This window comes from Micromys minutus, assembly GCF_963924665.1.
Source record: "Micromys minutus genome assembly, chromosome: 14".
NCBI classification, from domain to species: Eukaryota; Metazoa; Chordata; class Mammalia; order Rodentia; family Muridae; genus Micromys; species Micromys minutus.
The window spans coordinates 33,150,025-33,162,757 of record NC_137983.1 but is presented as its reverse complement, the minus strand read 5'-3'; the positions used below and the strand labels follow the sequence as shown (position 1 = coordinate 33,162,757).

At 37.8% G+C, this 12,733-nt stretch overlaps 1 protein-coding gene across 2 annotated transcripts in view; it reads right to left on the bottom strand.

The window, feature by feature from the left end:
- The window catches only part of DLC1 (DLC1 Rho GTPase activating protein), a gene marked incomplete at its 5' end in the record, with an annotated part of 374,393 nt that overhangs the window by 199,598 nt on the left and 162,062 nt on the right, over positions 1 to 12,733 (bottom strand). For both annotated transcript variants that reach the window (XM_080929012.1, XM_080929013.1), the window contains one exon: positions 4,126 to 4,159. In XM_080929012.1, the coding sequence (XP_080785138.1) occupies positions 4,126 to 4,159 (34 nt within the window). The remainder of the gene's footprint in view (positions 1 to 4,125; positions 4,160 to 12,733) is intronic.

Genomic DNA, 12,733 nt, shown 5'->3' with positions numbered 1-12,733 from the left:
TTGGTCCTAAGAATATTTATTTCAGTCCTAAAAACACACGTTCTGACATAGGTTATCATAAGCAGTTTAGTATGATTCTTTTCCTAGGAAGGTTTGAACAAGGTGCTACAAAGATGCTCTGTTGGGAAAGAGAGCAGAATGCTAACTTGCAGAAGTTATTTTCTAACCAGAGTCTGATTCCTGCAAGCAGAGTCTCAGTTATTATCATAATTAAATTTTCATAACACCCTAATAGGATGCCTAGAAGACATAGCTGATCAGTAAGTGCTTGTGCAGTGGGTACGGTGGGTACGTGGAATGATGTTTCAAGTGTTCCCTTTGAAGGGTCAGTCCTTGGGAGGAAAGAGAGGAGGAGTAGAATTGTTGGGAAAGCTCAGTGCTGATGGGAATGGAGAAAAAGTAAGACCACCGCGGACAACCCAAGGCTATGCAAGAGTGAGGGCGCCAGGCACTACAAACGACTTTGTTTAGAAACTCAGAAGGCCCCGCTGTAGGGGGTTTCCCTTGGCTTGGATGAGAGGTCACACAAGTTAAAGATAGACCTCCATAGTAAGGAACAATAGGCTGCCTTCATTTAGCAAGAAAAAAAGAAAGGGAAAGAAAAAAAAAAAAGGCAGCCCTTAGGGTAGATAGGAAGTTTTAATCCTGTTAAAGAACCCAATTACCCAGGAAGACTAAGTAAGCCTTCTGGCTTCATTGAAGCACTTCTTTTCAGTGGGAACTTAAAACCTGAGGGTCACAGAGCTAGGAGCAAATCAAGTCACAGTCATAGACTAAACACCCAGGATGTTTTCCACAGAGTATGGCAAGCTTAGAAAGAAAAGAGTTAGATACAGACACTCTTTCACAATGTTTGAAGTAAATAATATTCTCCTTTGGACCATATGATTTGATACCATTATTCACAGACTATTCAAAGATACGGAATTACTTTGACAGGCTAACTCACTAACTTTTAAACACTTGGTAGGTTGTCCTGAAGCTGTTTATATTTTAATGTTAATTCCACATCCCCAAGAAGGGCTGGCTCCAACTGAACCTTCCCATTTAAATTAGTAAAATAAAGGAAAGCCAGTGACTGGGCAGGGTGAAGGAATTCGAGAGGGCTGAGAGGTCTGAAGAAGGTCAGAGGACCAGGTTAGAGTTCTTGGCAACATGGAGCTTCCCAAGGACCAGCTGGACCCAGGTGGGATTTATTGGTGTTAAAAAGCTATGAACATTAAGGATTTTACAGGTCTAACATCTCATATAAAGACGCAGTTTGTATCTTTGTCTATTTGATGCAGTCTTGTTGTGTAGAGGATTTGTGGATTGAGAGTTGAATATATAAACCTGTATGAAAAGCTATCAGGCTGTAGAGTTGTGTTTGTGTGGGATTTTGGGGTACAGAAGTACCCCGGGACAGAGGCAGAGAACAGGCAGTAGAAAACCGCCAAGGGAAGAGAGTTGAATGGATGATTTGAGCCATGGTGGCTCAGACCAGGCGCCAGAGGAGCTTGCGGCTCTGAACTAAAACCCAGCTTGAGGAGTGAGACCTCAGCGTCGGTAAAGAGATAAACCCATTCTATTTTTTAATATTCACCGCAACACACTTAATCGCTTTCTTACATTTGTATTTTCAAAAAATGTATCTCCTCATAAGCACAATAGTTTGTCCAGGAATTTATAAATTAAATTTATTTAGGAATATATCACAGACATATAAATGTTTTAATGTAGATAAGAATGAATTAAACATGAATCATCAAGAATGTGAAGTGGGACATTCATGTGCCTGAGGCTGGGCAGATGCCTCAGTTTTCCAGCAAGATCCTCTGAAAACTTGTGAACTGACTCTATCAACTTCTTTCCTCTGTCTGTTTTTAATTTATATTGTGTGTGTGTATGTATGTATGTATGTATGTATGTATGTATGTATGTATTGGTGTGTGTGTGTGTGTTCCTCCACGTGTAGAGATCAAAACACAACTTCTGTCCTTCTACCATGTAGGTCCAGTGGATGGACCTCAGGTCACTGGGCTTGGTGGTAATGACTGGCCGAGACCATTGGCCAACCCCCTTTCTTCTTTTACTGGGACAGAATCTCTTTCTTCAATCCTTACACTGTTCTGGAATTTGCTATGTAGTCTAGGCTTTCCTTGAAATCACAGCTGTCCTCCTGCATAAGCTTTTCAGCTAATTACAGGATTACACCATTGTACCTATCATGTATGTACACACACACACACACAATATATATATATATATGGGTTTTATTTTTTATTTTTTGAGATAGGATTTTGCTAAGTATCCTGGGACTGCACTGGATCCAAGAACCTCTTAACCTATGCCTTTCAACTTTCAACTCCTGGCATGCACCACCAGTCTATCAACTTTGAAACTTTTGCCTCCTTAATATTAAGTGCAAATATTAGAAAGTATGGCAGCTTCTTTCTCTTGCAGAGGAGGGGGATGCGCAAGACAACAGGAAACAGGCGGTGCACTCTGCTTATGCCTTGCTGAATTCTGAGTTATAACAGAGTTTTTGAACTATCTGAGAAATGACACAATGAAGCTCCTCCCCTGGTCCATGTGACACCATTTAAGTGGAAGAGGAAGGACTTGGCGCTTCGCTACTCCTTAGACAAGTGATTTGCTTCCCTTCTTTCTCTCCCCACCAGCCAACAGTTTACACCTGAATGTTTTCTTTGGGAGAATGAGAGAATTTGCTGTTATTCTGGAATAAGAGGATGACATTGCTCTTACACATTGTATAAATCACAGCTAGTCTAGGGAATTATAAAAAAGTCACAACCCCAGGCAAAGTAAGGGCCTAAGTTGCTTGGTTGTTAAAATGTATATGCACACATTTAATCTTTTAGTTCTTGTTTAACCAGACAGACATCCTGTGGCTTAACAACTTACTTTAAACTCACCCGATGCCAGTAGATGTTGTTAATCTTTATGACCAGAGCCCACTGTTTTGCTCTGTATGGTCAGAATTTAATTGATCCCTCATAGAAACTTGAATCCACTTAAACCATTTCATCCTATTCTGAGGGCCTCTTGGTATCATAAGAGTGAAGAAGTCAGACACCAACTAAACACGATAGGGAAGTTAAGTTCCCAGAGCTAAAGAGCTTAGATCTTTGCTTGAAAACTTTCTCATTACCAAAACAGATCCTGGTAAGAAAAGATGAACATCCCCTATTGGTATATGAAGAAGATGGCAAGATAGCCCAGAACCCATATAGTAGAAAGAGAAAACCTATTCCCCATAAGCTGTTTTCTGACTCCCATACCTATGCAATGGTATGTACACTTCTTTCCCCCAACAAATACATAAATAAATGAGTAAATAAAACTTATACCGCACAAGCCCTAAGCTCACTAAAGAACTTGAAGTCACATTTTAGTCTGATGTCACTTGCCTCCACTTTCTTGCTCTTAAACATCATTTGTCTATGAACTAAATGACATCACACGTCCATCAACGAAACAGGATGCATCAAGTCAGCGGTGCACATTCTAATTGGTTTTACTTTTCTTTTTGTCTTTACTTTGTTTAGGTTGAACACAGAGGCAATATTGAGAAAGGCAAAAAGATCTTAAAGTACACAATTCTACCAATTCCAGACCAATTTCTCTTATTTTCATGACTCATCAATTCTTTCCCATTTTCTCACAATACTGTGGAAGACTTACAAGCCTCCCAGAGTGTGAAAAACAACGCCATTTTCTCCATCAGTTACATTGCTTCCTAACTGCATTCAACTATGCACTATCCAATTTATCCATCAAGAACAGCTTTTTATGACTACTGAACAAGCTCTTGGTATTAAAAAATAAGTCTTGATAAATATCAGGAATCAAATCTCAAAGAGCACTACTCATCATGTTGGTCAACATCAATTTTTTTCCCTCTGAGAGAAAAAAAATGTAATTGAAATTGATTGTAAAACTACAAGAAGGCCTTTAAAATAATACAATGCTGAAATGCCAAATTTTTCTTGGAGAACAACTGATTTATTTGCTAAGAATTTGACATTTCCCACAGAAATTGATGAGATTGGTGCATTTTAGATATAAATGAGATTTCATTCTGAGATATCTAGGAGACAAAACACAACCCAAAAGTCAACTCACCAGCCATTTCCTTTTCTCCAATACATGGAACAGCCTGAAAAAGAAGAGATGCAGAAAATTATGAGCCTATTAGGAAAAATAACTAACATAATTATGAATAATGTGTCATAAATGTAGTAAAAACTAGATCCAGACAGTAGGAAGAAAATCAGCTTTGTGGAGCATTCTGTGAACTCATTAGACCTGGGTGTGAGAGTCACACCTTTCAGTTTGTAATGATGTTTGGGTCTGATGTTAGAATCAGTCTATATTATGTTTTAATGGCATTGGTGGTACATTAAACTAACATACTCTCTGACTTTGGGTGGATTTCTTTATCCTATTTTTGGGAGGCTCACAAAGCAAAATAATTGATCAATGTTTGCACATTTCAAATCTTTGGTCTTTCTTTACTGTCCTTGAATGAGCTGTCCTGATTCTTTTTTAATGGGCAGAAAAACCCACACATTTCTTCGGGCTGCTGGAAGGACTGAATGTAGTGTCTTCCATAGGCATCCTAGGTGTGCTGAAAGAGACACATTCTTGCTCACTTGCTTATTGTTACTTTGAACAGTGATTCCATAGGTTAATTTATTGATATGAAAAGTTTTAAAAAGCTGGTACAACCACTCTAGAAATCAGTCTGGCAGTTCGTCAGAAAATTGGACACAGTACTATCTGAGGACCCAGTTATTCCACTTCTGAACGTATACCCCAAAGATGCTCCAACATACAATAAGGACACATGCTCCACCATGTTCATAGCAGCCTTATTTATAATAGTCAGAAGCTGGAAAGAACCCAGATGTCCTTCAGAGAGGAATGGATACAGAAATTGTGGTATATTTACACAGTAGAGTACTACTCAGCTATTAGAAACAATGACTTTATGAAATTCCTAGGAAAATGGATGTATCTAGAGAATATCATCCTGAGTGAGGTAACCCAATCACATAAGAACAGACATAATATGCAGTTACTGATAATTGGATACTAGCCCCAGAAAGCTCTGAATACCCCAGAAACAGGCCATATGAATCTCAAAAAAAAAAAAAAAAAAAGAAAAAAGAAAAAGAAAAAGAAAGAAAAGAAAGGCCAAAAAGTGGAAGCCTCAGTCCTTCTTAGAAAAAAAAAAATAAAACAATAAGTGTATAGCACTCTCTCAGAGTGGGGTACACCTAGACCGTAAATCATTAATAACTCAAGAGATAAGAAGCCTTGTGATAATTTGTGTTAGTTAAAAATCATTATGTTTAATCTATACACACCAAGAAAACTTTGACTATTTCCATGTTACATTTTGTTTTACATGTACTTTATTCTCATTGTAACTAGCAAGATTTCACTGCAAACTATCAAACTTTTAAAAAATTAAGTACTGTCAAAAATATATTCATATAGTTTAATGCAAAAATGCTTTTAAAAATCTGTACATGTATCTCTGTTTTTATAATAAAGTTGTAAGAAAAAAAGTTTTAAAGATTCCATTCCGTTATTAATTTATTTATTTAGCACTTATCATTTTAAACATAAAGGCCGGGATGAATAAAATGAAATGTTTCAAAAGCTTACAGAACATTCTGTTAAGGTCATTCTTAATTAAGGAGCCTGAATTTCTACTCCTCAATTCAATTGTTTTTGTATAAAATTGCACAGAGGCATTGATGTGTGTGTGTGTTGCCTGTAGAAGAGTGTGTGGGTACACCGGTAGGTGTGCATGTAGATTAGAGAGGCTTTTACAGTCTATGCAACCCATCCATTGAGATTTCTATATGACAATCACTGAATACAGACCATCTAGTTCTTCTTTTGTCTTTAGGGAATATAGAGGCCAGAAAGGCATCCTCACACTGGTTGTGAGTATATGTGTGAATGTGAAAGAGATGGAGAAAGACAGAGAGACAAAGACACAAAGGGACACAGACAAAGGCACACCCAGGGAGTGGCTTCTCTGATGAAGGCTGAGAGATGCACTAATCTATGAGTGTAAGGATACATATCTACAAAGCAGTTTGATGCATTTTCCACTTAGCAAAATAATAATAGTAGATCATGTATGACCACTTTAGCCAAGTTTTACAGGTTTAAGTATGAATACCCTCTGGTAACATGGGCCTTAAATACAATCAGATAACTGTAGGTCACTTCCATAACATTTATGTCATTATTCTACCAATAGGGATATCTCACCATTGATAAACGATCATTAGAAGATGGCCTTATCTGACATCAGAGGGAGGGAAGGCTCTCGGTCCTGTGGAGGCTTGATACCCCAGTCTAGGGGGTATTAAAGCAGTAAGGCAGGAGTTGGTGGGTGAGGGAGCACCTTCATAGAGGCAAAGAGGAGGGAGAAAGGGAGATGGGATGGGGGGGTTGTGGAGGGGTAATCGGGAAGTGGATTATCATTTGAAATGTAAACAAATAAAATAATTAATTAAACAACAACAAAAAAGAATTCACTGTTGATGATTTCTCTCATCCAGGCTAATACATAACATCGTATGGCGCCATGAAAACCAGCCAGCAGGAAGGAAGCTTTCAGATTAGTGCCAGCCCAGCATCTCCCACGTCGTGTGACAAAAGTGTATAGGGTCCTTGGCAGAAGGGGTTCAACTTCACATTCTGTTGCATGGCTAAGAGTACTGGCAATAAACGGCTTTAGATTGTTGACAAGATTGTGAATGAAGAAAGAATATCCATGGAGTAAATCCCACAGTACAAGAATCAAGTCATATTTAGTGGTTAGTAGTAGAGCATTCTTTTCAACTTCTACCTGCACAAATCCACCTAATCCTCAGAACTACCTATGGTGTGCTACAGATTACGGCAGCCTGTTTATAGTCTTTTGGTCAATTATGGAAGCTAGGAGATAGCCTTTGGCATGTTGGCCTCCATTTTACTTATCAGAGCATCCTGGTTGATGGAGAAAACTCATCTGTGAAGTTCTGTGACAAGATATTGACTGAGATTACCAAAAAGATGTTTGGGACATGTAGAAATTAAGCAATTATCCTCTTTGTATAGCTATGACATTTAAGATAAATTAAAACTCTCACCCCAAACTACAAGCTGACTAGCAACACACAGGTATTTCTCATATTTGATTATAAAGAGGTATTCATTGAATATAGAATATTTCATAAAAATTATAATCATTGAGGAGTCATAAGACAGAAGTATTCCCCATGCCTATATTTCATGTGGATAATGCTGATTATTTAGGAATCTTACCATGTTCCACATGCTGCTTTAATTTACCAACTCTCATTTCTGATAAGTAACTGCAGCAGTCATATTACAAAATAAAAAAAATATAGAGTCAAAGTTTAATATGCCTAGACAATGATAATGCCTCTGTTAACGTTAGACCACATCATAACAACTGGACAGCTTTTCACTGGCTTATTTTGAGGTCAAATTGTCTCTCTAGAAAATGACCTATGTATAAATTGACTAAATTCGTGAGGTTAGCCAGGGCTGTAAGGCATTGGAGGAATTAGAAAATACTGACACTTAGTATTCAGTTAATTCAAGCTTGTTGATTATGCTCAATTACGTGTCTTAGGATATCTTGGGTATAAAAATCTAACAATTTTCTTCAGTGTGGAATTCTCAATGTAGTTGATGAAAATACAAAAAAAAAAAAAAAAAAAAAAAAAAAGACCGAAAAATAGTCCCACCAGAAGGATGTTGAGTGGCAGTGGTCAGCTCTATCACGTTATGGTATGGTGTTAAAAGAAATTACCAAGTAGCAGTTGAGTAAAACTACCCAGGTGTGGGGCTGAAGAGGTAACTCAGTGGTTCAGAGCACTGATTGCTTTTACAGAGGACCCGGGTTTGATTTCCAGCACCTGCTTTGAATAACTGATCTGACTCTCTCTTTCTGCACACTGGGGCACCCACATATGTTGTGTAACAATACGTACATATTAGTAAAGAGATAAAGAATCTTAAAACAAAAGATTATCCAGGTGGAAATGGAATGGTTTCAGGCACGAACCATAGGGAAGGAATGCTCATAAGATGGTTCTTTTACTCTTGACTTCAAAGATGGTCATGAGGAATATGGTTGAGTCCTTGTTTTAATGTCCCAGAATGTTCTATTTATCTATTTTTGGGATCATCAGAAACTTCTCATGAAAGCTGCCTTATATACTCAAGTGCAAAGTAGATGTTCATGAAACATTTGTGGAATGAACAGACTAAATGCGATTGTTTCTTATGAGACAGTTCTTACAGAAAAGCATAGTTTAGAGTTTGTCAGGGACCCTGGTTAATAGCTGCCATATGTTTCATTTGAGCTGGCTCTTCAGGAAGTTATTTAACATTTCTGGCAATAAAACAATTAAATGGGGTTTTCCTGCTGACCATATGGGTTCGCTGTAACTTCCTATTTTCTTCTCTCTCAATGAAACAAAGGGAAGTCCACTAATAACTTCCAAATGAGAGGGGAAAACAGTCGTTCTGATTTTGTTATTCTCCTCTATGATATTCAAATGATGCAAAAATCACCATTTTTATGGCTTTGAACCACCCGAGCCTGAATATATTCTGCTGCTGGCTAATAGCTCTTCTCCTAGAGAATGGTGCTGGTCTATGTTGGACAATTAAGGTGACTTTATGCTTGAAATTGGAAAAAAAAGTCACTGAAAAGAAAGCTCTTTGGTAAAGGAAGAGGAGACAATTTGCCTTCCCGAGGAGCATGGGGAAGCTTAGCCCGCTGCTCATGTTTCTGGGTGCCAAATACGCTTAGGGAAGTTGGACATGATTTGTGGAAGTATTACCTATGCATGTCAGGTCTTTCGGTTTCCGATGCACTGCCTGGAGGAACTCGACCTGGTACCTCTGGAGACTTAGAGCAATTGCTGTGTTGCTGAAGACAGCAGCGTAAGGAAGGAGGGTGGTGTCAGAATGTGCCCCAGCCCAAGGTCAGCTCAGGATGCACTTCAGCAAAGCAATGCGGAAGGAAAGATTCTAGTCTAAGTGGGGTTTGTTGTTTTTTTTAAAATCCCAATGATTTTTCAGATGAAAATAACAAGATTTTCCTCTATGCTCAATCGATTTTTATGAATATGCTTTTGCTTTCGGTTATATAAAACATTTATTTTTATTTTTGGTTATTTGGAATTAGTACCATACAGTGTCACTCGCTAAAAGGCTTCTTTTAATAAAATGACCAAACTCTTCAAGGAATAGGTAAATAGTCTAGAAGATATACTTCTGGGCTCTGTGGAAGCGACAGCTTCTTTATTTCCTTTACATAAAGTTTTCTACCTTGCAGTTTTTGTTTCCTCTCTGTCTGTCTCTGTATCTCTATTTCTATGTCTCTATGTCTTTCTATGTCTCTTTGTTTCTCTGTCTCTTTCGCTCTCTATGTATGTGTGTATCTGTGTGTCTATGAGTGCTCGCTCTCTCTCTCTCTCTCTCTCTTTCTCTCTCTCTCTCTCTCTCTGTGTGTGTGTGTGTGTGTGTGTGTATGCACTTACTCTTTCTCTGTCTCTCCATGAATATTTGGAATGCTTTCAAATATTACAGATATTTACAAAGAAGTGTCTGGAATATTTTAATTTTTTCCATTTCTTTTTTAGAAAGTAGTTAAGGCCACAATGGCTATATAATTCATGTTCTTCCTTTTAAAATGCATTCTTTCTCAAAAGCATTTTATAGAGAAAATTTCATGATGAGTAATCATGCCCTTAGAAATGATGGGAAAGCACCCTTCAGTGCTGAAGACCCTGGCTCTCAGACAGGGTTCAAGAACCCATTGCCAGGATTAGTAGGAACTTGGGGCTCACACTTGGTAACAGAGAGTTTTTGAGTTTACTGTTATGTGAGCAGTCATGAAAGAAAACATTGAAGAAAAGAGGGTTCATGGAAATGGGAGTGATTCCTCTCTTCTTCATTTAAAGACTTGGGAAAGGGGATAACATTTGAAATGTAAATTCATAAACTATCCAATAAAGAAAAGAAAATTTTAAAAAAAGAAAAGAGAAATCATTCCAGTGTGTAATGATCCACCCAGTGGTTTCAATTTGCTTTCATTTGAATTAAGAGTCTTACTGGAAACTAAAGTCTGATGGGCAATATGACATGCTTATTCCATGTTAGGAAGTATTTCTATAGCCTTTGAGGTCATCTTTCAGAAATATATTCATAGTGCAGAATTTAGTGGTAATCAAAGTTTAGTTCTCCAAGGACCACTTTCACAATTTTTCTAATACATCTCTATAAACTATTTTCTTAATACTTTTAAAAAGCTCTTAAAGAAATGTCACATTTTAACCCCTGTTTTCATAGGAAAAACACACGTATTTGTGGATTTGGGATTTTTGGGCTACATTATTCATAATGTATACTCAGTTAAATGACTACCTAAATTTACCATGATTGCCTCTGTTTCAGCTGACTTGAAAAGTACTTCTTTTATTTTCCCCCATCATTATGTTGGCTATGAGGTTGCTGAGCTCTCAGCAGGCTAAGTGAATAGCCCAAAGTTGAACAGCCTTGGAACTAGATGAGAATCAGCTACACAGCAGTGTTTTCGACACCACAGGGAACCCAACAGTCACTATGGCTTTGCCTCTTGCAGGGCTCTTTTCTTCCATTTAACTTGCTTTCTTAGCTAGATAATAGTAGAGAAAAGAAACTTCAGTTTTGGAAAATGATCACAGGCCACCCCCATGTATCTTCACTGTGAATTCTCCAAAATCATCCTTTTACAGGGTGAATCGCTTTACATTTTCAAATCTAATCAATGAAAACTCACAAACAATACCAGAGACTGGAGACTAATTTTGAGACAGGTGGCAGTAACTTATTCTGAGAGCAATTGATTCAGTGGGGGTGTTTTTGGTTTCTTGATCGATATCGTCAAGCAATTCAATTAATTTATTTAATAATTAATTTATCTAATTTAAACAGCCTATTATTTACCTCCTTATGAGTGAACAAGGGAAGCTACTTGACATAATTCTTTTGGAGAGGAGACTCAATTCTCTGCATTTTGGGGGAGTGTGTACATACATGTTAGTGAACCCTGTGCCAAAATATGCAGAATATTTGAACGTTTATGTGACTCTCCCATGCCTTCTGAACTGTAGGGGACACCTCAGGCTGCTAGCTGCATTTGATAAAAGTCGCTTCCCTTTTTTCTTTTTTCTTTTTTTTTTTTTTTTTGTTGTTGTTAAAATGAAATCACATTAAGTTAACAAATTAATGGATTTCATAGTGATATTTCCATGCAAGAACTTATTGTGATGTGGTAAATTCCTCTCTCCCTACTTCTGTTTCTTCCTGCCCCTCTCTTTCCCATCCTCTTCCTCTTCCTAATTCTACTTCTACTTTCAAGTTAAGCTCCTTCTCCCCTTCCTAGCCCTCCTTCCTTCCTACTCCTGTTCTCCCTCCCCTTCTCCTGTCATTCTTATCCTTCCTTCCCCCTTTCCACCTCCTTTACTTTCTTGATTCTACTTAGGGAAGAAAACACGTGATACTTGGATTTTTGTGTCTGAATTATTATTTTTTATAAGATGATCTCCAGTTTTATTAATTTCTTGAAATTGGCATTTAATTCTTATATGTAGTTAATATCCCATTATGTTTGGTTGAGGTTGGGTGGGTACGGGTGTCTGAATCATTTCCTTTATCCACTCATATGTTGATGGGTACCAGCCTGACTCTATAGCTGGGTTGTTGTGACCAGTGTTACAATAAATACCAGAGTGCAGGCATCTCTGGGGCGTTCTGACTTCGATTTCTCAGGAATGTTAGAGCTGGGTCATAAGATAGTTCTATTTTAGTTTTTTAAAAGAACCCCTATATTCATTTTCATAGCAGTTGTAGTAGTTTATATTCCCATCAATACCGTGTTTATATTCTTGTTTTCCCACATCTTTGTCAATATTTGCTATTGTTAATCTTCCTGATGATGACCATTCTGACTGGGATGAGGTGGGGTCTCACTGTAGCTTTGGTTTGCATTCTTCTGAAGGAAATGATTTAACATTTTTCCTATAGTTTTTGGCCATTTGTATATGTTTTGGAACTCTTTTATCATATTATTCGTTGGTTTACTGATGGGATTGATGTTACTTTTGTCATCTTTTGGGTTCCGTGTATAGTCTAGGTACTAATCCTCGGTTCGGTGAACAACGAGTGAAAATGTTCTTCCAGGCTGTAGTTGTCTCTTCAGTCTTCTGATGATTGTTTCTTCTGCTGTGCAGAAAGAAGCCCTTTAATTTAATTCAATCCCAGTCATAATCTCTCTCTCTCTCTCTCTCTCTCTCTCTCTCTCTCTCTCTCTCTCTCTCTCTCTTCTCTCTCTCTCTCTGAAACCATTCTCTATGCCCATATTGTGATGTATTTTTCCTGTGTGTACTTCCTCCCATCATTTAAAGTCAATGTCTTAAAAAGCCTTTAGACTATTTTAAGTTGGGTTTTGTACGTACTGAAAGGCAGGAAATTTGTTTCCCATCTCTATGTGTAGATAACCAGTTTTCCCATCATCATTAGTTGAAAATTTGTCTTTTCTGCATTGCATGTTAGAATCAGGTGATTATAGCTGTGTGGTATTTCTGACTCTTCCCCTCTGTGGTTGGCACATCTATTTTATAGCAGTGCCCTACTGTTTCTG